Source organism: Astyanax mexicanus, unplaced genomic scaffold (genome assembly GCF_023375975.1).
Source record: "Astyanax mexicanus isolate ESR-SI-001 unplaced genomic scaffold, AstMex3_surface scaffold_32, whole genome shotgun sequence".
In the NCBI taxonomy this organism is placed as follows: domain Eukaryota; kingdom Metazoa; phylum Chordata; class Actinopteri; order Characiformes; family Acestrorhamphidae; genus Astyanax; species Astyanax mexicanus.
Genome location: NW_026040042.1, coordinates 4,017,005 through 4,041,513, shown reverse-complemented (window position 1 = coordinate 4,041,513; position 24,509 = coordinate 4,017,005). Strand labels below are relative to the sequence as shown.

The 24,509-nt window shown below is 40.1% G+C and overlaps 2 protein-coding genes across 2 annotated transcripts in view; both read left to right on the top strand.

Moving 5' to 3' along the window:
• Positions 1-844, top strand: part of LOC125789906 (NLR family CARD domain-containing protein 3-like) — a 56,982-nt gene extending 56,138 nt beyond the window's left edge. Inside the window, exon 3 of the mRNA XM_049473002.1 lies at positions 654-844. Coding sequence (XP_049328959.1) covers positions 654-829 — 176 coding nt within the window. The 3' untranslated portion in view covers positions 830-844. The remainder of the gene's footprint in view (positions 1-653) is intronic.
• A 3,296-nt stretch (positions 845-4,140) lies between these two features.
• LOC111188504 (ribonuclease inhibitor-like) overlaps positions 4,141-24,509 on the top strand; it is a 49,061-nt gene continuing 28,692 nt past the window's right edge. Inside the window, exons 1-8 of the mRNA XM_049473005.1 lie at positions 4,141-4,308; positions 4,398-4,562; positions 7,740-7,913; positions 8,005-8,124; positions 10,699-10,872; positions 11,091-11,264; positions 15,849-16,022; positions 24,264-24,437. Of these exons, the coding sequence (XP_049328962.1) occupies positions 4,277-4,308; positions 4,398-4,562; positions 7,740-7,913; positions 8,005-8,124; positions 10,699-10,872; positions 11,091-11,264; positions 15,849-16,022; positions 24,264-24,437 (1,187 nt within the window). The 5' untranslated portion in view covers positions 4,141-4,276. The remainder of the gene's footprint in view (positions 4,309-4,397; positions 4,563-7,739; positions 7,914-8,004; positions 8,125-10,698; positions 10,873-11,090; positions 11,265-15,848; positions 16,023-24,263; positions 24,438-24,509) is intronic.

The following is a 24,509-nucleotide window of genomic DNA, read 5'->3' as shown; positions in this document are numbered from 1 at the left end:
CCGCAGCCAGAAGTACCAAAGAAAAAGTGATGTTGATCTTGACCAGACTAGAGAGATTATTCTGGCTCTGGGAAAACTGGCTTTCCAACAGCTGGAGAAAGGAAACCTGATCTTCTATGAGGAAGATCTGAGAAAGTGCAGCATTGATGTCAGAGAAGTGTCCGTGTACTCAGGAGTGTGCACCCAGATCTTCAGACAGGAGTTTGAACTTCACCTGGGGAAGGTTTTCAGCTTTGTGCATCTGAGTGTTCAGGAGTTTCTGGCTGCTTTATATGCGTTTCTGTCCTTCATCTCCAACAACACAAATGTGCTGCAACAAAAACACAGTGGATTTGGTTTAGAGAAAAAGGGAACAATGTCTGACTTCCTGAAGAGAGCCGTGGACAAGGCCTTACAGAGTGAGACCGGACACCTGGACCTTTTCCTCCGATTGCTTCTGGGTCTCTCACTGGAGTCCAATCAGACTCTCTTACGAGGTCTTCTGATACAGACAGAGAACATCTCTCACAGTAAAGAGGAAGTAGTGGAGTACATCAAGCAGAAGATCAGGGAGAATCCCTCTCCAGAGAAAACTATCAGTCTGTTCCACTGTCTGAATGAACTGAATGATCATTCTCTAGTGCAGGAAGTCCAGAAATACCTGAACAGAGGAGGTTCCAGTGATCTCAGTGGAGTTACTCTCTCTCCTGATCAGTGGTCAGCTGTGGCATTTGTGATGCTGAATTCAGAAGAGGAGCTGGATGAGTTTGACCTGAGTACATTTCAGAGATCAGAGGAATGTCTTCTGAGGCTGCTGCCAGTGGTGAAAGTATCCAGGAAGGTTGTGTGAGTATTTTCATTATTCAGTGTTTAATCTGTGCTGTTTTATATTTTGTAGTATAGATTAGTCTGTCCTTTTATTGATGATTTGTTGAAAAACTAAACATATCAATCAGGGGTGCTTTTTAAAAATATTAAAACAACAACCTATTATAAAAAGTAACTGATAAAACGTGTACACACAAAACATAATTTGGTCCATCAACCAATCACTTACTCAATCACTCCAACCTCCAGCTTATACACACATAGTTTCACATCCTTGTCAACACTGGAAGTAAAAGATACCAAAACATTGCTTAAGTTTAAATTAACAAACAGGTTGGAAAAACAAAGAAGTGTTTCTTCTCCAAAGCCAGAGGGATATTATATAATATAAAATAAGCACTTAAATATCATTTTATATAGAATGTTATAAAATTAACCAAAGAAATACAAAATAATAATAGAACTGGGAAATGCTTCTTTTTTCCTCAGAACTTGCAGCCTCTGGTGTTTTTTTCATGTAGTGCTTTAGTTACATAAGTGTTTATGAAACATTCTTTAATTAACCATAAATCTTAAGTATGAATTTAAAAGTTCACACAGAGAAGGAAAGGTTTAGTGACCTGGACCTGCCAGCAGACATGCCGCTGCCACTGAACAGATGAGATTTCAAGTAGGGCTGCACGATATTGTTTAAGCATTGACATTGCTATCGCACATCTCGGACCCTGTGATGTCACGTAAGGCAATAAAAACTATTTTTTGATTCTTGAAACAAGAAGTAGATACACAGCGTTCTGAGTGAGCAGCGCCGTCTCTGGCTGCTGCTGAAAAAGGCGGGGGGAAGCGGAGTGCGGGCGTGAGGGGGAGGCAGGGTTAATATTTTATTTTTTGAGCCAATAGTAAAGGCAAAAAAAATAATAATAATGAGCTGGTTGCTTCTAATATTGATTATTGTACTGTATACAGTTCTCCTGCTGTTGTCCGACAGGTTAACTGTGTGACTTGAATCTCTTTCAAGTTACTAATTTGTGTTTTTATATGAGTCTTAAGGCATTTTTAGGCTGTATTGGCCATCTCTTTCTCTCTTTCTTTGGGAAGCAGGTTTAAAAAATCCCAGCCAACAGCCAGATTATTAAAAATGTATTCAGAGTTTCAAAATAGTCTATATAATGTTATTTGATGAATATGTGAATACCCAATCATGAGTAAATCAGATATTACTAATTTAAAAACTGCTTAGCATTTAAAGATTTTGGGAAATGCACCCCTGCACAGTAGGATGTCTACTGTTTGTAAGAAGGTCTATGTAATAAAATATGTTTTATGCAGATTATTCAGTGTAAATTTATATTCCTTAATGTATTTATTATTCATAAACTTGCAGTAATTACAGTATTCTTAACAGTATGCTCAAGTTATTGGGTATAGCTTCTTCTACCTTCGGATGTCTTCTGTCGATTCAGAAGTGATCTACCATCTAAATGTTCTGTTTGAAATGCAATAACAAGATCACAATGTTCAATTAATGCAATGAAACTTTTTGTGTGCACTTTAAATATAATTAATACAAAAAGAGTTGTTCAAATTTAGAGTTAGTGATTATTAATGTTGTCACAACATTGCAGAATAAATACTAGCATAGTTTACTATTTCACAAGAATAAGCTCTTCACTTTTCCAATAAATAAACAATCACTGAGACTGTATGTGAAAGAATGTGAAATTCAGCACTTACATTTTTACATCATTTTTTTAATGCAGATTTTGACAGTGGTATCAAAACATGAACAGAGTAAATACATCAAAACATGTCCACAGTAAATAATTGAATTAAAGAAAAAATAAAGGGTGTACTGATAGGATTTTTTGTAGTATGTAAATTAAATTTGGACTAAATATATTTGAAGATGAAAATATGATAGTACAATGTTTAATCTCTTACTGCAGAAGCCGGCGGGCCCGTTCTGACTATGTACAGTAGAATGCTTAAAAGCGTCAAAACTTATAAACACACTGACCAACTAACCGACTCATTCTTTAGTACTACTTTAACTACCTGCATGCATATTTTCAGCCATCTACATGAAACCAGTCGCCAGAAATCTCCAACTGAAAACAGCCTGTTTTTTTCACATTGTTTACATGGGGAACACGCCTCCCCAACAAAATAGCCTTATAAAATATTATTATTATGTAAAATAACATCAGATTATATTATTAAAAAATTCACTTACTATCACAGCATCCACAATACAGCTCTGAACCGCAGATAAAATATCCATAAAGTCCTTTATTCGCCTGCTCACTTCTCTTCACAAACATGCGTTTATTTTCAGTGCAACCGCAAAGTAATATTCTCTACCTCCTAGCGACCACACAATGTAATGTTTTCACGTAAAGTTGTACGGGAATACAAAGCTAAGGATGTCCTCTTCTAGATTATGTGGTTTTTATTGGTCCACAAACACCTATTTTTCTTGAGTGATCGTCTATTGAGCCAATGGCATAAGCTCTGAATCACGTTGGTGTTCAGGGGTGTCCAATCAAATCAGGTCATAGCCTTTCTCCAGCGTCACAAAAGTGATTGACACCTATTTCAACCAATAGTCCACCCTCAGATGAAAACATTGACACGTAATTTGCCCTGCTTGGTCTCCTAATGGCTGGGGGAGGGGCATGCCAAACCATCACCACGTGGTGCACTGTCACCAAGAAAAAACAACAGTGCTGAACTGCATGGAGCACACAACGCGCACACGTGTGACTTTTTATCATTTTATCCAAAAAATATTAATCTTACTCTGAAATGGACTTACATTAATTTGTTTTATCACAAACAAACAAAAAATATTATAATATATATACTTGTTGTAAAGTGACAGTTTCTTCCTTGTATTTAGAAAGTTTGGGGCACTCTGGAGAGATTTTGAACCCTTAGAAGACGCCTGGTGGACACCTAATATAATGCTGTGTAGTTTTTTTTTCTTGCTTGTGTATTTTTCAAATTTTGTAATTTGTTTGTCAAGACCCTAATAAACCAGGAAATGTAGAGAATGATTGCCTATTCATTATCAACATCCACACACACATTATAAACTCCAAATATAACAGGCGCTATTTTTTTTTACATTTTCCTCTGCATTTAATGTTCTCAAATAGAACCTAAATAATGAAAATTCTAAGATCCTAAGATATCCAGTGTGATAGCATAGTAGTGCAAATCGCATGAAAATGAGCAAAAAAATAGATCTGCAGTAAAGGGTTAAAGAAGTTCTGTGTGTGATGTTTGAATTCTGTTCTCTGAGAATGTTTCTCTTTCTTTCTGCAGGGTGTATGACTGCAGTATTACAGAGAAAGGCTGTTCTGCTCTCTTTTCAGCTCTGAAATTAAACCCCTCTCACCTGAGAGAACTGAATCTGACCTACAGTAAACCAGGAGATTCAGGAGTGAAGCTGCTCTCTGAAATACTGATGGATCCACTTTGTAAACTGGAGAAACTACAGTGAGTGTTGTTACTTTTGATTTTCTTAATTATTTGAATTTCACAGTAGTTTGTGTTGAGGTATAATATGAGTTTTCTTCTCTCTGCAGGCTGGAATTCTGCAATATTACAGAGAAACACTGTGCTGATCTGGTTTCAGCTCTAAAATCAAGCCAATCAGAGCTACGAGAGCTGAATTTGAGCTACAACAAACCAGGAGTGAAGTTTATCTCTGGTTTACTGGAAGATCCATGCTGTAAACTGGAGAAACTACAGTGAGTGCTACCCTGTAACCTTACATGAATTTATATTCATTAGAATCTCTCATTCCTATAAACATAAATTATACAAGTTTACCAACAACTGAACAGATATTATGGTCACAGTATGGTTACGCATAGGGTCAGTGTATGGTGGAGGGATCAATCACTGGTAAGGCTAAATGTGCTTTGTTTCAGAGGAAGTTGTTTACAGTGAAAACAGTTTTTATGTTTTAATATTTTCATAGGTTGTATGTCAGAATTTGACACATCTACAAATGTCATAACTCTCTTCGTGGTTATAGCACTGTTTTGAAGCCTGAACCAATCTGAGCAGGAATTATCCAGGATTAGATACAGCTACAGTTAAGATGGGGTAATTTTAATAAAGTCTTACAAAAGAGGAAGAGTACAAGGGCAGTCTTTTGACTTGAATGTGTAAAAATCCAAAAATCCAAGCCAAAAGGGGCTAAATTGACTGGGATAAATGGAGGAATTTACAGTTCAATGATTTGTAAGTGTACAAATCTTTGATTTGATTTATTGTAGCTTAATTTCACTTATAATTAAATTCAATAAAGAAAGAACTGTTGAAAATGGATTTTTATGAATTCAATTCAATTTTATTTATATAGCGCTTTGTACAACAAAAGTTGTCACAAAGCAGCTTTACAGAGAAAAACAGGTCCAGCCTCGATGTTATGAATGCATGCAGCAGCTTCTCAGCATCTTCCAGATATTATACTGCGGATTTTAGCTTAATTTCGTGAATGGAAGAATGCAGTTTTAACTGTGCTACATATGTGTGCATCAAACGATAGATGACCCCAAGTTTTACCAGGTATATTTAAGTGACCATCTGTGTCTACAGTATTAACATTTATGTTTTTATCAATATTAGGACATAATAGAAGGACATCAGTCTTATCAGAATTAAGTAAGAGAAAGTTGTGTCATCCAAAACCCTTGTTGGGTTTACCAGATATGTAAAGTTGCGGGTCATCAGTATAGCAGTGAAAGTTAATACCATGCCTACGGATGATACAGATGAAGAGACCACTATTAAAATTTATCCTGTACAGCTATTGGTCCTGGAACAATGGGTGATTCATGCTAACTAAATTTCAAGCAGCTTTTCTTGTAAACTGAATGCACAGTGGGAAGTAGGGTTGCAACGGTATGAGATTTTCACGGTATGATAACCTTCTCAGAAAATAACGCGGTATCACGGTTATCACGGTATCACAGTTTGTTACATATATTATTAAACTGACCCTTAAAGAAATTACAACAAAGGTTTTTTGTTCAATTAGCTATTTTTGTAGAAACCTGGAACAATTATAATTTTAATGTCTCCTTAAAAAAAATAAGCTGTACACCATCAGGTGAAGGAAACCAGGTTTTTCCACTACTCTTAAGGGCGTTAAGAGTGTATATAAAAAAATATTTTATATATATATATATATATATATATATATATATATATATATATATATATATATATATATACTCACACACACACACACATGTTACACTCATTACATGTGCTCTAAGAAGTAAAGATCCTGTATTTAAAATATTCAGTACAATTATTTAAGTTTAAATTATTTAATATCTGATAAACTGAGCCTGGGTCAGTGTCTGATCAACAACTGTTGTAAACGTCCGTTTTACTGCCAAGTTGGTATATAACCAGATACTGCAGAAAGAGGGGATTTATTTCTGACATGATCCTCACAATAGAGATTTCTATTTTAAGGCTTTCACAGAGAGTCTGGTTTTAACATATGAAAAACAGGCACGTCAGAATTTGAAAATGAACGCATGTAAATGATTGGCGTCTTTCACATCCAGTCCGGCCAGGACCGTAACACGGACACGTGAATCCATCGTAGCACACACTTCACGCCTGTACCTGCGTGCCCAAATTTCGGATAACTCAGCGCTTCTGCGGGTGCTTACCGCATGGGTTGTGTACGACTACAAAGAGGTTTTATTTAGGTTCAGATTAAAATTATAAACTAAACACATACTTTGCGCTGCACAGCGGGGTGATGTTCTCGGAGGTGGGAGAACAGGTTTGACGTATGTCCACTTTTAGCTGTGACTTTACGGCCACATTGATCACAAATCGGATAACCATCCTCGGGTGCGTTCGGCGGGTATCTGAAATAGTCCCACACTGCTGATTTTAGTTTAGCCTTTTTTTAGGCGGACGGAGATTTGTTTAGTCTGATGCACTTTCTGCTGTTCTCACCGCTGTGTGCTGAGCAGCTGAAGCGGAGCAGAGTTGCGCATGCGCGGGTGAGTTTCTCCGCTGGCTTGTGTTTTACCGGTAATAAGCAAACACACACGGTATGATAACCGTGCATTTTAATACCATGGTATACCGTGAAACCGTTTACGGCTGCAACCCTAGTGGGAAGGGGACAAAATATTGTAATAAATGGCATCAAATGTGCTTTTCAGACTATCCCTGAGTGCTCACATTGGTCTGAACGTTTTTTCTAGCTATGACAGGTGACCATGGAGATATCAGAACAGCAAACTCAGTGACACATTGATGAACCAAAGAAACACAGAATTACAACTGAAGATCCAGTTGACCAATTTACCAAAAGAGCCCAACAGAGTCCTCACTAAATTTCCTTGCTTAATTATTGATTTCCTTTGGATAAGTATTTAATTTTTTGTTGTGTGTAATTACACATTCTGACCAGAGAGGTCTCTGAACCCCCACATTGTACACTTTGAGTATTCTGTTGGAAAGATATGACATGAATAAGCAATGTCTTTTATACCAGTAGAGGAAATACAGAAATGTTTTGTGATGAACAGAATGAAAATCTGCACTTAATTCAATAAGAAGGCTGTTTAGGTGTAAAGTATTAGCAGAATGCAGAAACTTATCGACGACTCTCAAAAGAGCAATCTCAGCTCTGAAATAGGTATTAAATCCTATTACATATTGCTAGGTGTGCTAATCCTACTGCCTAACAATAAAACTAAAAGCACCAAAAACATATTTATCACATGAGAGTGAAACAAAACTTTTATACTGCCACAATTTTAAATACAATTCAATACGTTCAATTATCTGGCTAAACTTAATATCTAATCACACACTGTTATACACAGTATAAAGCAAATATGTGTTTAAACTGCTAGTGAGATTGGTCCTTCTCTCTACAGGCTGGAATTCTGCAGTATTACAGGAGAAGACTGTGCTGCTCTGGTTTCAGCTCTGAAATCAAACCCCTCCCACCTGAGAGAGCTGAATCTGAACTACAATAAACCAGGAGAGTCAGGAGTGAAGCTGCTCTCTGATCTACAGAAGGATCCTCACTATAAACTGGAGAAACTACAGTGAGTTACTGATATCCTTTAGCTTTACAGAAACATCGTAAACAATAAAAATAGATTATACCAGTTAAAACTTACTATTTTCTATCCAAAGGATCTGTGACTCTTCAGAATTACATGAACTAAATTTAAACAACAAAAATTTAGGAGATTCAGGAGTGAAGCTGCTCTCTGATCTACTGGAGGATCCTCACTGTAACCTGGAGAAACTACAGTGAGTACTGAACTACACACCTGTGCACACACTCCTACAGTCATTGTGCAATATCAGTGTAATGCACACATTATAATTCCAGTAAACATGTAATTATTTAGAAATCTGAAACACAGAACTTAGTCACAGTAGAGATTGTGTAACTGTATAGTAATATGTTGAATGAATTTCTACAGAGCAATTATGAATTTAACTTTGAGTTCAGTTTTCAAACTTTTGCACACAACACAACATGATTTTTTCAGGGTTTAAGTAAAGTGTGGGGTTTTGTAAGGAAGCACTAAAGACACTGAATACTTTTCACAGTGTCTGAGCACAAGCATTTAATTATTCGCTTCCATCATAATCAGAAACAGAAATACTTTGTTGATCCCAGACGGAAATCTGGTTGTTACAGTTGCAACTGTTCCTGTAAATACTACAACATACCATATTAATCTAACCTACACACAATAAAATAATAAAAAATACAATAAAATAAAATGACTGCGGCTGTAGTAATAAATATAAAAATATGTCCGTATTGGCCTGTAGCTTGAACAGCATCCTCCTCTCTGACACTGCCCTTAGTGTCATGGTGAGCACAGAATGCAGACACGTGCAGATACTGATAAAATTGTGTTTAATATAAAATAAACAGATGTAAGACGTAGTCGATACAGAAAAGTGGGTAATCACCAATAACCAGAGCAATGAAGACAAAACCATACCATAAACGAGAGACAGTCCAGAGTTCATACACGAGAGATCCAATGTCAGAGGTAATCCAAGAGGCAGTAGTGAAAACACAGTCCAGGTAATACACAAACAATCCAATATCAGAGGCAAAGGCAATAATCGGCGTCGAGAAAACAAAGGCAAGGTCATACACAAGATAAACTGAGACAAGAGATATAGAACGCTTTGTAATGAGGAGAACCTACAATACGCGGCGTGGATGTTTGTGTGGAGTGCTCTTTTATAGTGCCAGTAATCAGTATTCGGGACTTCCTGGAGGAAGCAGGTGAGGTGTCACGTGATCAGGTGAGTGCGTGATGTCAGCGGGTGGTGCATTCTGGGTAATGTAGTTGTTGACCTGAGAACCTCCGTTAGAGCTGGGTGTGGAAGGGACAGAGGAGCTAACAGCACCAGACGTGACACTTAGTGAGTCCATCTCCACACACACCACATCTCTGGCTTTGCTGATCAATTTGTTGAGTCTATTGGCATCTCAGCCTGCTGCCCCAGCATACAATGGCTAAAGGATAGCCTAGATCTAGAGCGTAGTCCTGCTAATACTCAGAATATATAGGCAACTTTTGTCTTCCTATAAAGGTGTTTTTTGCCCAGTCCAGTTTATCAGTGTGCACTCCCAGATATATGTTATTCGCCACTGTGTCTACATGGACACAGGGGTCTCCGGTGCCTTATCCCTCATCAGGTTCCCCACCAGTTCCTTAGCCTTCATCACATTGAGCTGCACATGGTTCAGCTCACACCATGTGACAAAGTCATGCACCATCACCCTGTACTCATCCTCCTCACCTCTGCTGATACATCCAACTATTGCAGAGTCATCAGAAAACGTCTGAAGGTGGCAGGTCTCTGTGCAGTAGCTGAAGTCTGGGGTTTAAAGGGTGAAGAAGAAAGGAGAGAGGAATGTTTTTCTGTGGTGCTCCAATGTTGCTTAACCACTCTATCAGATACACGGTGATGCAAGTCTGTGTAGGTGAGCATAAACTCTGATGAGCAGGTAGATGATGGCATCCTCAACTCCCAGGCCGGTTTGATAGGTGAAATGGAGGGGCTCCAGAAGTGGCTGGACCATGGACTGGAGTTGCGTGGGCCATGACGTGGAACATTGGTGCCACTGATCTGTAGTCTGATGTCAGCTTGGTTCACTTAGTCTTCAGAAGAAAAACAATGCACATTGTTTTCCACATCAGAGGGTCCATTTATTAGCCATCTGACGTTACCCACGATAATACATTACATGCTTTTATAAGCTTTTAAATATTTCTACTCCAGGTGTGTGGATCACTAGAGGTCCTGAATAATTCCTCAGTTGATTCCTTTTAGTTCTCAAAAAGGAAGGAAGCATTCCTCAGTGTATTTAGCACACAGTGTAATCTCAACCGGAAACCACGGTCCACATGGAGGACTGCATCGGGCACTACAGCACTTTACCCAGGAGTGCCAATCATATCTGGGCACACAGTCATAGATACATTCACATACACACACACACACAGACTTACACACAAACCAGATCAATTTAGAGTGTCCAATACTTCTGGGTACTTTTAGAATATCCAGTTTACCTGATCTGATCTCCTACCTGATCTTCATGTTTTTGGACTGTGGGACTGGACTGGAGGTAACCGACACAGATACAGGATGAACTTAAGGACTTGAATCCATTAAACAACCATGCCACCCATTAATATTGATATGTATTTATTTGGACCACTTTATCAATGTTTTACTGCTGAATCCTTAAGTTTGTTTTATTGATTAGGTGAATTTTTACACTCCTAGTGTGTGAATTTAACTGTGTAACTCATCTGTTGTACCTTTCTCTCGTTCTCTCTGCAGACTGATGAACTGCAGGATTACAGGAGAAGGCTGTGCTGCTCTGGTTTCAGCTCTGAAATTAAACCCCTCACACCTGAGAGAGCTCAATCTGAACCTCAATAATCCAGGAGATTCAGGAGTGAAGCTGCTCTCTGACCTACAGAAGGATCCTCACTTTAAACTGGAGAAACTACTGTGAGTTTCTGACTTACACACACACACACACACACACACAAACTTACACACACACACGTACCTACAGGGCATTACATTAATATTGATATGTATTGATTTGGGGCATTATATCACTGTTTTACTGCTAAATCCAGATCTTAGATGGGTTTTTACACTCCTAGTGTGTATATTTAACTGTGTAACTCGTCTGTTGTAATTTTCACTTCTTCTTTCTGCAGGCTGGAGAAATGCAGTATTACAGGAGAAGGCTGTGCTGCTCTGGTTTTGTCTCTGAAATCAAACCCCTCCCACCTGAGAGAGCTGAATCTGAACCTCAATAATCCAGGAGAGTCAGGAGTGAAGCTGCTCTCTGATCTACTGATGGATCCTCACTTTAAACTGGAGAAACTACAGTGAGTTACTGACTTACACAAACACACACACACACTCTCTCACACAATTACACACACCAACACTCACACTAGAGCTTAGATCGGGCCCAAAAAATCGGACCTGACCCAGCCTGAGCCCGTGCATGTTCTGCCCGAGCCTGACCCAACTCGAACCATAAACTGTCATTATGAGCCCGAGCCCGACCCGACCCGCCCCGCCCCATAAACTGGCTGTTTTCGGGCTGTTTGAATGAGCGAAATCAGAATTATGTTAATTAACACTGTAACATAGAAGCATAGGACTATTATTTAATTAAAATGATTTTTAAGAACAGCTAAACACAGCGCCGCAATCAAACGCGAAGGCGTTCACGTGCGCCCAGAGCTACGTGATTAGAACATTTTTCATTTTTATTATAATTTAATTTTATTTATTTTTTATTTTTTCTCCTACAGTTCAGTAAGTTTTAATTTGTTTTTAGAGTGGGCTTGCTAGTTTTTATTAGTTTTCACACATCTCATCAGAGAGATCAATCTAAGAAACGAGAGAAAGAACGAGAGAGAGAGATTTCTGATATGAGCTACTCACAGGTAAAGGTTCTCACACACTGTATCCCCTGTTTCTCTTTCATCTGCCTCACGCTCATATTGTAATCCCATATATAATTCTGCAGTTTCTCAGTGTTTTCTGTCATATTTTGCGGCTAGCGCGAGCTCTTTAAAGGAAAACAAACGCCACGGACCACGAGGTGCCACACGCTGCTGCTGTAGTACCGTATCCATCTCCCTGCTGAATCCGACTCCACTTCGCAAACAAAATCGGCACAACACCGCCCATTGTACAACTCCGCTGTACAACAGCGCTTATAAATAAATTAAACACGAAAATGAGGGTATTCTATTAGTAATTTCAGTTTGTTTTAGTTAGTTTTATAAACACACAATACAGTTCGAGTTAGTTTTTACAAGTTAATTTCTTTTAATTATCGTTTTTATTAGATTGAGTTAGTGCTGGACGATATGGCCAAAATTTATATCACGATATATTCCTTAAATTTCGGTCGATACGATATAATTTCGATATTGATATAAATACTTTGAAGGCCTCAGAAAACTGCTAAGAAGCCCTGCAATCCCTGCAGCACTGCGAATTTAAATTATTATATAACTGTGTATTTGCACTTTTTGTATTGCTGGCATCAGATACCCTCATTATATGCACATCTATCTATCTATCTATCTAATGGAAATCTGTACCTACTACTGTCTGAAAATTTAATTTAAGACTTTAAAACCTCCTTTCACTTCCTTAAAAACTTTAATACTTTAGAAATAAAAGTAGTCAAAATAAATGAATGCTCAATATTATTTGCATATAGCAAAATAATAACATGACATCCCTGTCAAACATAAGCCTATATAACTATTACCAATAAAAATAACTTTAAATTACAATAGAGGCAGAGCTTTTTATTCTTTGTGAACAAATTTAACAGATTAAAACGTGTTTCAACTAGGATATAGAATACAAGAAGCCTTTATATACATAAAAGCAACAAGATTTTCCCGTCAAATAAACAAACCTACAGGCTCTATCAACTATGAATAACTTAGTTACAACATAAGCTATAAAAGTGCTTCAGTCAGTATAAGAAAAATATTGTATGTAGTGGAGTTGCTTGAAGTGGTGGAACAGATTAGATGTATTAACATTACCGCTGCTGGTCGGCTGCACTCTCCGGCACAATTTGCAGCAAAGCGGCAAGGGAGCGACCCGCGGCCGGCCTCGAGGACCCACGGCCGAGCGAGCGGGCCCGCGGCCGGCCTCGAGGACCCGCGGCCGGCCTCGAGGACCCGCGGCCGGCCTCGAGGACCCGCGGCCGAGCGAGCGGACCCGCGGCCGACCGAATCGAGTCTACCTTAGCCTTGGATCCGCTCGTCCCGGCTCTGTTTGGCTCCAGCGCGAGACATATGTGCTGAGTAGCGAAGCGGACCCGAGCCTAGCCATTTTAACCTAGCCTTGCCTAGCCTAGCCTATTTGGCTACGTGCCTGTGAGGTTACGTCATCACGCACTGACGTAGCCCAGCTACGGGGGCTGAATGTGTTGAGCTCTGGGGCGAGCTGACGCCAGTAAAAAACGCCTGTCCGTGATTCTAATACATATCGATATACCACAAAACTGATATCACCGTTATTGAAACATTTCTTATCGCGATAAATACCGATATCGAATTATTGTCCAGGCCTAGATTGAGTTAACACAAATGTTTTTTTCACTTTCAGTTTCGCTATTTCGTTAGAATAAAAAAAAACATGCCTACATCTTGGACTATTTTCTGGAGCCCGACCCGACCTGAGGTCGGGTTCGGGCAGAGAATCTAAGCTCTAACTCTAGCTCTAACACACATACACACACACATGGGATTATGCTAATATTGAAACGTATTGATTTGGGTCATTGTATCGCTGTTTACTGCTCAATCCAGGGGTGCGTTTCCCATACAACGACAGAGCCTAACATTAAACTAACATGGTAAAATGCATTGTTAAACTAAGTAACATCTGAAGTACAACCATTTCCCGAAACCATCGTACTTTGTTGGTACCACAGAAGTCTGAACGATGTTGGTTTGAACCACCTTGGTCTTAACTAAGGTGTTTCCAGACGTGTTCGGTCAGACTTTCCCAGCAGAAAACGTGCAAAACTCACAATCTTTAAAATATGATGCCAAAAACGTTACTAATTAATGACTTAGACTATTTATATCGTAATCATCACCACAATAGGAACCGAAAACAATACTGTTAATAGCATAACAAAAAAATGCAAGTAAAATCTACACAATTTCTATGAATTAATTATTAACTGTAACAGACAGTGTTACTTTTAAAAATCACACACATTTTCTATTACAATATTTTTTTAAATAAATAGAAATATATACATCACCATGCTGACTGAGTCTTATTAACCTGAGAAATGTGTCAGTGGCTCAGCAGGGTAAGCACCTACAATGGTTCTGTTCTGTTGAGTTGTGCTATTCATCGAAATGTGCTTCTCAGCACCAGTGCACATGCGCTGAAACATTTTTAATATATATTATTTTTTATGGTAATGTAAAACGTAATTGTGAAGGGAGAGTCCTTACAGTAATTCTGTTCTTCTTGGGTGCATTAAACAACCAGAATCCCCTTGCCATTATTTGTCTGACTATTACAAATGCGTAAATGACAGTTGGTTAATAAAAGTAATAATACTTGAGTAATGAAAAAAAACGCGTTATAATCACCCCTAATAACTCTAAACTGTCTCCTGATATATTGATTCAGGCTTTCCAAATATCCTACCGAAAACATGTTTAAATATGAGGCTTTTTCTGATATTTTTACGTTTAAATATACACTACAGTAGCACAGTTTGACAGGGAAGCAAAACTTGACAGAACACCTGATGGAAGCCTAGTTATAATCCCTGTCGTGGTTTTATTCTCTTCATGTTTTTTTTTTTCATAATGGCAATTAATGTTCTTATTTTAAAAATGTCTATTCAGGTAGTCTACATATTTCTACTTATTGTGTGTGATATATATTATTTAACAAAGACATTGAAATTGATAACATTTGTATAGGCCTAGAAACACAAGTTGTAATGGGTAAATTATCTGTCTGGCCCTGTTACTTACAGGGGAGTAATTAGGTAATTCAAAACACCTGTTTATTACATGTCTATACTTTTTGCTCTTGTGTTGAGACAGTTTTTCTTTCTATGAATATATTATTAAAATACACATTCTTGCCTACTGTATGGATACATTTATTTCGCTGGGTACAAACAATGCAAATATACCCTCAAAAGTCCTTAAAGAGCAGGTGTTTAAGTTAAAGCCATTTTAGAGTATCACCCCAGTGACCCAGTTTGGTATCCTTTTTCAGAAAACGCATATAGCACAGTGATTTTGAAAAAAATACACTAATTCATAAATGTTCGCAGCACAAGTTATCTTTACTCAAGAGATGCTTGCTTGAATAACTGACATACATCTTTCCAAGACTGTAAAATACATTTTAGCTGAAGAGCACTTTAAAAATATTTTAGTAATTAAAAAAAATATTTAGGTACATGTTCAAAACACTTGACATCTTAAATCCTCATGCAGCAATATTAATGTGATTTATCAGCTTTCTGAATCCTACCCTCCATCGTCTACACTTTGCGCCCCTGATGACGCAATCCACCAGGACCTGAGCTATTAACGGCAGGTCTAGAGCTGTAGTTGGAATGACGCAGCTGAACCACGGTAGTTGCAAATGTTTGCTGGAACTACGGTTTTGGGAAACACCTGAGTAGCTTAACTAAGGGTCGCACTATGTAAGTTACTAACGTGGTTACCTCCGTAGTTACAACTATGCTTTTGGGAAACACCTGTGTCGCAGCTGCATCGTCCAGACTATGCAAGTTGCTAGCGTACTTAGCAACTACGCTTTTGGGAAACGGACCCCAGATCTTATGTTTGTTTTATGGATAAGGTCAGTTATTACACTCCTAGTGTGTGAATTTAATTGTGTAACTTGTCTGTTGTACTTTTCACTCCTTCTCTCTGCAGGCTGGAGAGCTGCAGTATTACAGGTGAAGGCTGTGCTGCTTTAGCTTCAGCTCTGAAATCAAACCCCTCACACCTGAGAGAGCTGAATCTGAACTCCAATAATCCAGGAGATTCAGGAGTGAATCTGCTTTCTGATCTACTGAAGGATCCTCACTTTAAACTTGAGACACTAAAGTGAGTTACTGACTTAAACACTTACACACACACTCACACTCACACACACTTACTCTCACACACACACACACAGAAAACTCACACACACACAAATAGGTGGGCGTTGTGCACTGCATGGCATCTGTGAGGGGTTGGTGGGTCCCAGTGCACATGGTGTTTCAGTTGTTCTTCGGAGACTTTACCAGTGCTTTCACAAAGGCCGTGAATGTGGGTGAATGTGGGTCAGAGTGTGATTCGTCACATTTCATGCACCTCAAATCTTACCTCTTCTCATATGGTCACTTCGGAGTTAAGGCGCGTTCTGTGACAAATAAGTCTCATGTAAATAACTTGTTTTTACAAAACAGTTTGAGTTTTTTGTTTTTAAATGAAACAAGGCAATGAGATATGGACTACACTCATTTAAATGAACTGCCCTCCGGACGGCTCCATTATTGGGACTCCTTGTTCATCTGGTCATGGAGGAGGCCTCGCGGTTGTTTGGAACATGCAGTAAGGTTGCCAGCTAGTAAACACTAATACTTATTCCACATTCGAAATACAACTCACTAAAGTCGGTAAGATAAAGCCTTTTTATTGTGTTTGAATATCTACCTCCAGGTCCAGCTGGTCAGTTTTTTTTTGAGTTTACAGATTTCCTGACTTCTCTTACTAAGTTGGATAGAGTTTTATTTGTTGGAGATTTTAATTTGCATATCGATGAAGAAACGGATGGTGTAGTCATTGAATTTCTATGTATTACTGATTCCTTTAATTTAAAGCAGTTTGTGTTGGGTCCCACTCATACAGCTGGTGTTAGAAGTCAAAAGTTGTTAGAAATATGCCATCCGGGTCACGGATGTGTGCGCCAAGTTGTTAAAATTCGTCCTTCAGGAATCAGTAGTCAGATTCAGGAGTCAGGAGACGGCTTGAGAGTTGACTTGAGTTTATTCTTGTGCAAACAGAAAATCTACACAGGCACAGCTTAGTTGGTCAATGGTCCCTCTCTGTCTGTCTGACTAGTCCATCTGACTTGCTTGTCTATTACTGTCTAAGACTAAGACTTTACATATAGTAGAAACTGCTTTGAACACAGCAGGGGGAGAAAGGGTAAGGGTTTAGGGAGGAGTATGTGGGGGGTATCATCATTGGGGGTTGATGGTTATCAGATGGTCGTCACCTTGGTTGGGATTTCAAATTATCATATGAATGACTTTTAAACAAAGGAGGCAATGTTGACTATCTGCAGAGACAGATGACCATCAACTACCTCCAGCAATGTTATCAGTGTAAAGAGGAATAAGGGGGTTAGGGAGTGAGACAGTTGAGAACCTAAGGTAAGCACTATTTGCTATTCACATAATCTCTCAATGTTGAAAACTTAATAAAAGTACAATTTGTTGTTGACGAAATCTCTCACTGGTCTTACACTGGATCTTGTGTTTTCTTCAGAACTAGATATCAATCCAATTTGCTGTGAAGATCTTCAAATCAGTGATCATAGAGCTATCTTTTTCAATCTCTCTGGTAATGCAGATGCAGACCCTCTCTGTCCAAAAAGAACATTTTGTTCTGGGTTGATAACACAGAAATCAGTGCACCAATTTTCAGCATATTATGACTTTAATATAGATTCTGATGATACTAAGTTTTAATTCAAAGTCAAAGTCAAAGTGGTTTTTATTGTCATTTCAGCTATATACAGAGTACACAGTGAAACGAAACAACGTTCCTCCAAGGACCATGGTGCACATAAACACAGTGTAGACAGAACAATAGTGCAACAGTACAAAAGTGCAGACAGACAATACAACACAATACAGACAAAGAATAATAAATAAATAACAAGACAGTGTGCAAATTTTGCAGTGTGCAAAAAAGACCAGGTGAGGTAGTAATTACTCTATTACACAGTGTGCAATAGAGTCCAGTGAGGTAGTAGGGTTTTTAGTGCTTTCCATTTTCTGGGGTAAGTGGGGTAAGAGTGTGTGTGCATGTACAGAAAAACCATCAGTTAAGTCTCTGCAGTTAAGGAGTCTGATGGCTTGGGGGTAGAAGCTGTTGCAGAATCTGGTGGTGCTGGACCGGATGCTGCGGTACCTTCTTCCCGAAGGCAGGAGGGAGAACAGTTCGTGTGAGGGATGAGTGGGGTCATTCACAATGCTGGTTGCTTTGCGGATGCTGCGGGTGGTGTAAATGTCCATGATGGAGGGGAGAGAGACGCCGATGATCCTCTCAGCTGTCCTCACAATACGCTGGAGGATCTTGCGGTCAGAGACGGTGCAGGTCCCAAACCAGGCAGTGATGCAGCTGCTTAGGATGCTCTCAATGTCTTTTAATGAACACTGCTCTGTGATAATGGAGAAAGTGGCCCCTTTAAAGACTAGATCAAAAGATATCCATAACACTGCTCCTTGGATACACAGGAAATTCGTTCATTCAGGCTGAAGTGTCGCAGAGCTGAGAGATAATGGAAAGCTACTGGGTTGGAAGTGCACCGCCTCTACCTCAAAGATCTTCATTCTTCTTTTAATGTTTTAGTGAAGGAAGCTGTGTTCTCTTATTTTTAAGAATTCATTTTTTTGTCTAAAAGAAATCCCAAGATTTAATTTGAGACCATAAATTATATAGTTGCCCCTTCAGTTACAACTATGCCTTGCTTCTGGGTTCAGGATTGTAATAAATTTCTATCCTTTTTTTAATGATAAGGTGATGGAAATCAGATCTAGCATTCAACCTGTGTACCACTAATTTAATTTTGGTCCCCGAAAAGTCTCTGCAATTATGGATTCATTTGAAACCATAACTCTGGAAGACTGGATGGATGTGGTTAAGAAATTTAAACTTTCTACGAGCTCTTTAGATGTCATACCATCCTCAGTATTTTTACAAGTATTGCTGGATATAGGTCTGACAGTATTAACTCTTATAAATTCAGCATTATCAGGTTGGGTTCCTTCTTATTTAAAGCACATTTCTGTTCAGCCATTAATGAAAAAAAAAAACCTGGATCCAGCTGAGCTTAAAAATTACAGACCAATATCTAAACTCCCTTATATGTCGAAGATTCTATAGAAAGTGGTGGCAAATCAACTTACTACTTTTATGGAGAAGTACAAAATATATGATAAGTTTCAGTCTGGTTTTGTAAGCGACATTCCACAGAGACAGCCCTACTGAGGGTCTCAAATTATCTGCTGTTGTAGGTGACTGTGCAGTACTGGTACTGGTTGATCTTGGTTCGGCGTTTGATACTGTCGATCATCACATTTTAAATAACGAATTACAAGATTGGGTGGGGCTATCGGGTACTGTTTTAATATTTAACTGGGAGAAGTTTCGCGGGGTCAATGGGAAACTATGCCTCTGACTCTGCTCCACTGTCATGTGGTGTTTCACAGGGCTCACATGTTTGACTCACATGTTAAACAGGTGGCAAGATCATGCTTCTTCCATCTAAGAAATATCAGTAAATTGAGATCAATAGATTTGAATGCAGAACTAGAGATGCTTATTGATTCTATTACTATAATGCTCTTTTTACACCTCTTAGTGTGTCTGCTCGAAATCGCATCCAGACAATTCAGGATGCTGCAGCTAGACTGCTTACTAGATCTAATAAACTCTCTCGTATTACTTCGTTACTTTCAACATTGCATTGGCTTCCAGTTGAGTAACGGATACAGATCAAAATTCTTACCCTTACTTACAGAGCGCTACACGCATGTTTCATCACGATCCCTTAGGGCCAATAATTTAAACCTGTTGTCTGTTCCGCGCTCCCGTTTAAAGACACGGGTTGATCCAGCATTTGAGGTTGTTGCTCCCAAACTCTGGAATACTCTACCATATTCTTTGAGAGTTGTTTGGTCAGTGGAGTCTTTAAAAAAAACAATTGAAGACTTATCTGTTTAAACAGGCTTTTGGTGAATATATTAAGGTGTACTGTTTGAGGGTTTTTTTTTATGTGTTTTTATGTTCAATGTTTGTTTTGTTGTTTATTACTCTCTGTAAAGCATTTTGTGATGGCTGTCTGGGAGAAGTGCTGTATGAATAAATTTTACTTATTTACTTACAAATATTCACACACACACACACACACACACACACACGGTTGCTTGCTTGTGGTTGTCCATCGAATCTGATGATGACATCCATCTCTGTCTTCTAACTGTGAGTTTTCTGATGGCTGAACAGGCCAATCCTGGATCCAAAGATTCTATTTCAAGTGGGACATGTGTATGGTATGTGTATGTTTGGCTGGCAACCATGGGTATGTCTCTCCTGAGCACTCTTTGTAGTCTTTTTTTGATTTTACACCTTTTATGAGCCATTTTCAGCTGGTCTTTAAAGCGCTTCTTCTGGCCTCCAGCAAGACGCTTACCTTGGTGGGCTTGACTACACAACACCCTGCAGGGCAGTCGATTGTGGGGCATCCTTATAACATATAACATGCCCCCAACCACTGTTGGTGCTGAGTGATGTGGTGTCAATGCTACTGCAGCCTGTTCTTCTCAGTGTGCAGCACTCGATCACGCCAAGTAACTCCCAGGATTTGCTGGAGACAGTGGATGTGAAAGTTTTCCAAGGTTTTGATGTGGTGGCTGTAAGTCACCCAGGCTTCACAGCTATAGAGGAGGGTGGTTATGCTTTGTAGACACAGATTTTTGAGCTCAGGTGAAGGTTTTTATTCAGGAAGACCCGGCGCCTAAGTCTCCCAAAGGCAGTTGATGCTTGGCTAACTCTGTTCTGGACTTCTCTTTCAATGGTTTTGTCATCAGACAGAATACTCCCAGGGTATCTGAAGGATGGAACAATCGACAATGGTTCATCTGCAACAGTAAAGGTGGGTTATGTGGGTGGAATTTTCTCACTCCATTGGCAGACTACCTCTGTTTTAGTGGTGTTAATAGTCAGCCCCATCCTGCTGTATGCCTTAACTGCTGCATTGTGGACAGACTGAAGGTCTTGTTGAGTGTTGGACACAAAAGCAAAGTCATCTGTATAATGTAGCTTCAGTATTCTCACTCTGTGCAGATTGGTGGTTGCTTGTATTCTCCTGATGTTAAAGAGGTTGCCATCTAACCTGTATGCCACTGTCACCCCACTGCTGTCTTCGATCTCCTTGTGGAGGAGCTGGGTGACACATAAGAGGAAGATGTTAAATAGTACTGGTGCCAGTACACACCCCTGCCTTACAGGGACACTTGCTCTCCTATGGTCACCCTAGCACTCCTTCCATCATGGAACTATCACAGGATGTTTACAAACTTGGTGGGGCATCCAGTCCGGGGAAGGACGCACCACAATAGCTCTCTATGTACAGTTTCAAAGGCTTTGGAGAGGACAACAAAAGCCATAAACAGGTCTTTATGTTGTTCCCTGCACAATGTGGGCATCTCTCCAGTGTTGTGGGGTGTCTTCATTTTCCCAAACCTTGGTGATGTATCTATGCAATGTTCTTGTACTTAGGTATCCTCCCTGCTTTATCAGTTCTGCTGGGATATTGTCAGATCCAGGAGACTTGTTGTTTTTCAGAGAGCGGACAGCCGACTGGACTTCCAGAAAGGTTGGGGGTTGATTGAGGTTATTGTTAGGTGGAAATTTGGGCAATTCATGTAGGATTGTGTAATCTGCCACTGACTCTTGATTTAGAAGGGTGTTAAGTGTTAGGCCCACCTTAGGTCCACAATGCTGTTCTGGTCTTTCAGGATTCTGAGCCCATCTGCAGTTCTCCGAGGGTGATGCAGTGACTTGTTGGGCCGGAGATTGATTTTACTGCATTATAGAAATTATGCATGTCATTTCATCAGCAAATTTACTGAATTTCATGGGCCTTCTCTGTCCACCACTTGTTTTGTATAGTGTGCAGGGTCGTCTGCACTTCCCGTCTAGCCTTCTGCCACTGCTGTCTAGCAGTGCTTTATGCTTTTATGCTTTATGCTTAATGCTTAATAAGATATTGATGAAGTCAGAGTCATCAACAAACCCGCCTTGAAGATTCTTGCTCTTATAGCCAATCGTTTGGACTGCTGCTTTATAGAGGGCTGTGCAAATAGAGGTTCACTGTTGTTCTGTGTCATTTTCACTGTTGAAAAAAGGTTCTAGCTCCCTTAGTGTATCAGCCAGGGAGCAATGGAACTCGTTTCTTGAAGTGATGTCCTTGAGAGGGCACAGTTTAAGCACCTTCCACTGGACCTGCATTTCCACATGGGGGACGCACTCTCATGATGACCTTGGTCATGATTAGACGGTGGTCTGTCCAGCATTCTGCACCTCTCATGGCACAAATTATGTGAACACCCCTGATGTCTTCTGATGACATAGTCAAGTAAGTGCCAGTGTTTGGAGCGTGGGTGCATCCATGATGTTTTGTTCTTGGTCTTTTGCTGGAAAATTGTGTTGGTTATTGTCAGGTCATGTTCAGAGCAGTAATTAGCCTCATGTCATTTGAGTTAGTCTGACCAATCCCAGGCCTGCCAAGTACTCCTTTTCATCTCCCATAAGTTTGAATAAGAATTAAAGTCCCCAAGGAGTAGGATTTTATCGGTCCTGGGGATCTGATGGAGAGCCTCATCCAATGATTGGTAGAAGGAGTCCTTAGTCTCAGTGTTGGATGGCAGAGTTGGGGCATACAAACTAAGAAGTGTAGCAAAGTGTTTTTTTTTACCAGGGGGATACAGAGGGTCATCAGTCTTTCATGAATGCCCACAGGTGTTTCAGTGAGTCTTGGCAGTAATGTGTTCTTGATGGCCAACCCCACACCATGCAGATGTTGTCTTTCAAGTAGAGGAGGGCATGGGCTGGTTTCACTCAGAGAAGCAATGTTGATGCTATAGCGATTCAACACCGCCGCAATCAGGGCTGTTCTTCTATGGGGTCTTTCAGACCTACCATAAGAGTCCAGGAGGGTTCTTATATTTGATGTTGCCAGTTTAAGGTTAAAGGATTTATTTTTCCTCTTTCGACCGTAGATGTGGAATAACCCAACAGGTGTGGTAGCCTGTACAGGTATAGAAATGAGTGGGCATTTTTTTGGGCCACCTTATCTAGGCCTCTCATCTGCCTGAGATGAGCAGTGCAGTCCCAGCTGCTCAGTCACACAGGGGTCTGTCGAGAACAGCTGCCACTCAGCCCCAGCTGTTAGCGACCAATACTCTGTGCCACTGACATGTAGGGCTCTGACAAGGAGCTCCCAGCCAATTCAAACCTGCCCCTGTTGCCAGTTACCCCATCACTGCCAGACTTCAACCTGATGTAGATTGGTAATATCACCCTGGTTAGAGGTGGATACCAAGGGTTTAAGTGTTACAGGGGTGCGCTATCCCCATTTGCATCATCTTCACCATGATGAGGTAGGCCTGGTGGCATGGGTGGGCCCAAGACGAACAGTTCCCTAAAAGGCTACCCACAAGGCAGCGGAGCTATTTGCCCATAGCTGGGGCAGTGGTTGATTAGTGCCAGGGCGTGTCCACCATTGTGGTGGGCCTGCACACCACATCTCTGGGGCCCACTGCTGCTCCGAGATCCCCTTCAGTTTAGCCTGGGACCGCAGGGGACCCAGTTTCCGTGTGTGGCCGCAAGGAGGCACTGTAGGAGTCTTAGCGGTGGAGAGGCTGTGTACTGGCAGAAGAGACTTAAGCACTCGGCTCCTCTTTTTACCCCCTGCGAGGGGGCTAGCCAGCGGCGGTAGCTGAAAGCAGAAAGTTGCAAGCAGAAAGCAGCAAGCACTCTTACACTACTCCATAGACACTTCACACAAGCCCTGTACAAGTGTGCACACACACATTGTTACAGCCCTGCTGGGTTCCAGTCCATGTTTTGTTTTGTTTCCGATTCCAGTTCGTGTTTTTGTTGTTTCCTTAGTAGGGTGGAGCTGGAACCAGGTGTGGCTGATTTGGAGTGAGGATTATCTGGAGGTGATAAAAGCTCTGCCTTCAGTGTCCCCGCCCTCTCCCTGTCTTTTTGCACCTCGTTTGGTCTGTTTTTTTATAAAAAATAAATGATAGCTTTTGCTTGATTTATATCATGTGTGGTCTCCCTTTAATGTTGCACTGCTGTGAGTTAGGCAAGTGTAACAACACATACACATAGGGATCAAATTAGTATTGATATGTATTGATTTGGGTAATTGTGTCACTGTTTTACTGCTTAATCCTGATCTTTCCTGTGTTTTATTGATTAGGTGAGTTTTTACACTTCTAGTGTGTGAATTTAACTGTATAACTTGTCTGTTGTACTTTTCACTCCTTCTCTCTGCAGGCTGATGGGTTGGAGTATTACAGGGGAAGGCTGTGCTGCTCTGGTTTCAGCTCTGAAATTAAACCCCTCACACCTGAGAGAACTGAATCTGAACTACAGTAATCCAGGAGAGTCAGGAAAGAAGCTGCTCTCTGATCTACTGAAGGATCCCCACTTTAAACTGGAGAAACTACAGTGAGTTACTGACACACACACAGGACATTACATTAGTATTAATATGTATTGATTTGGGGTATTGTATCACTG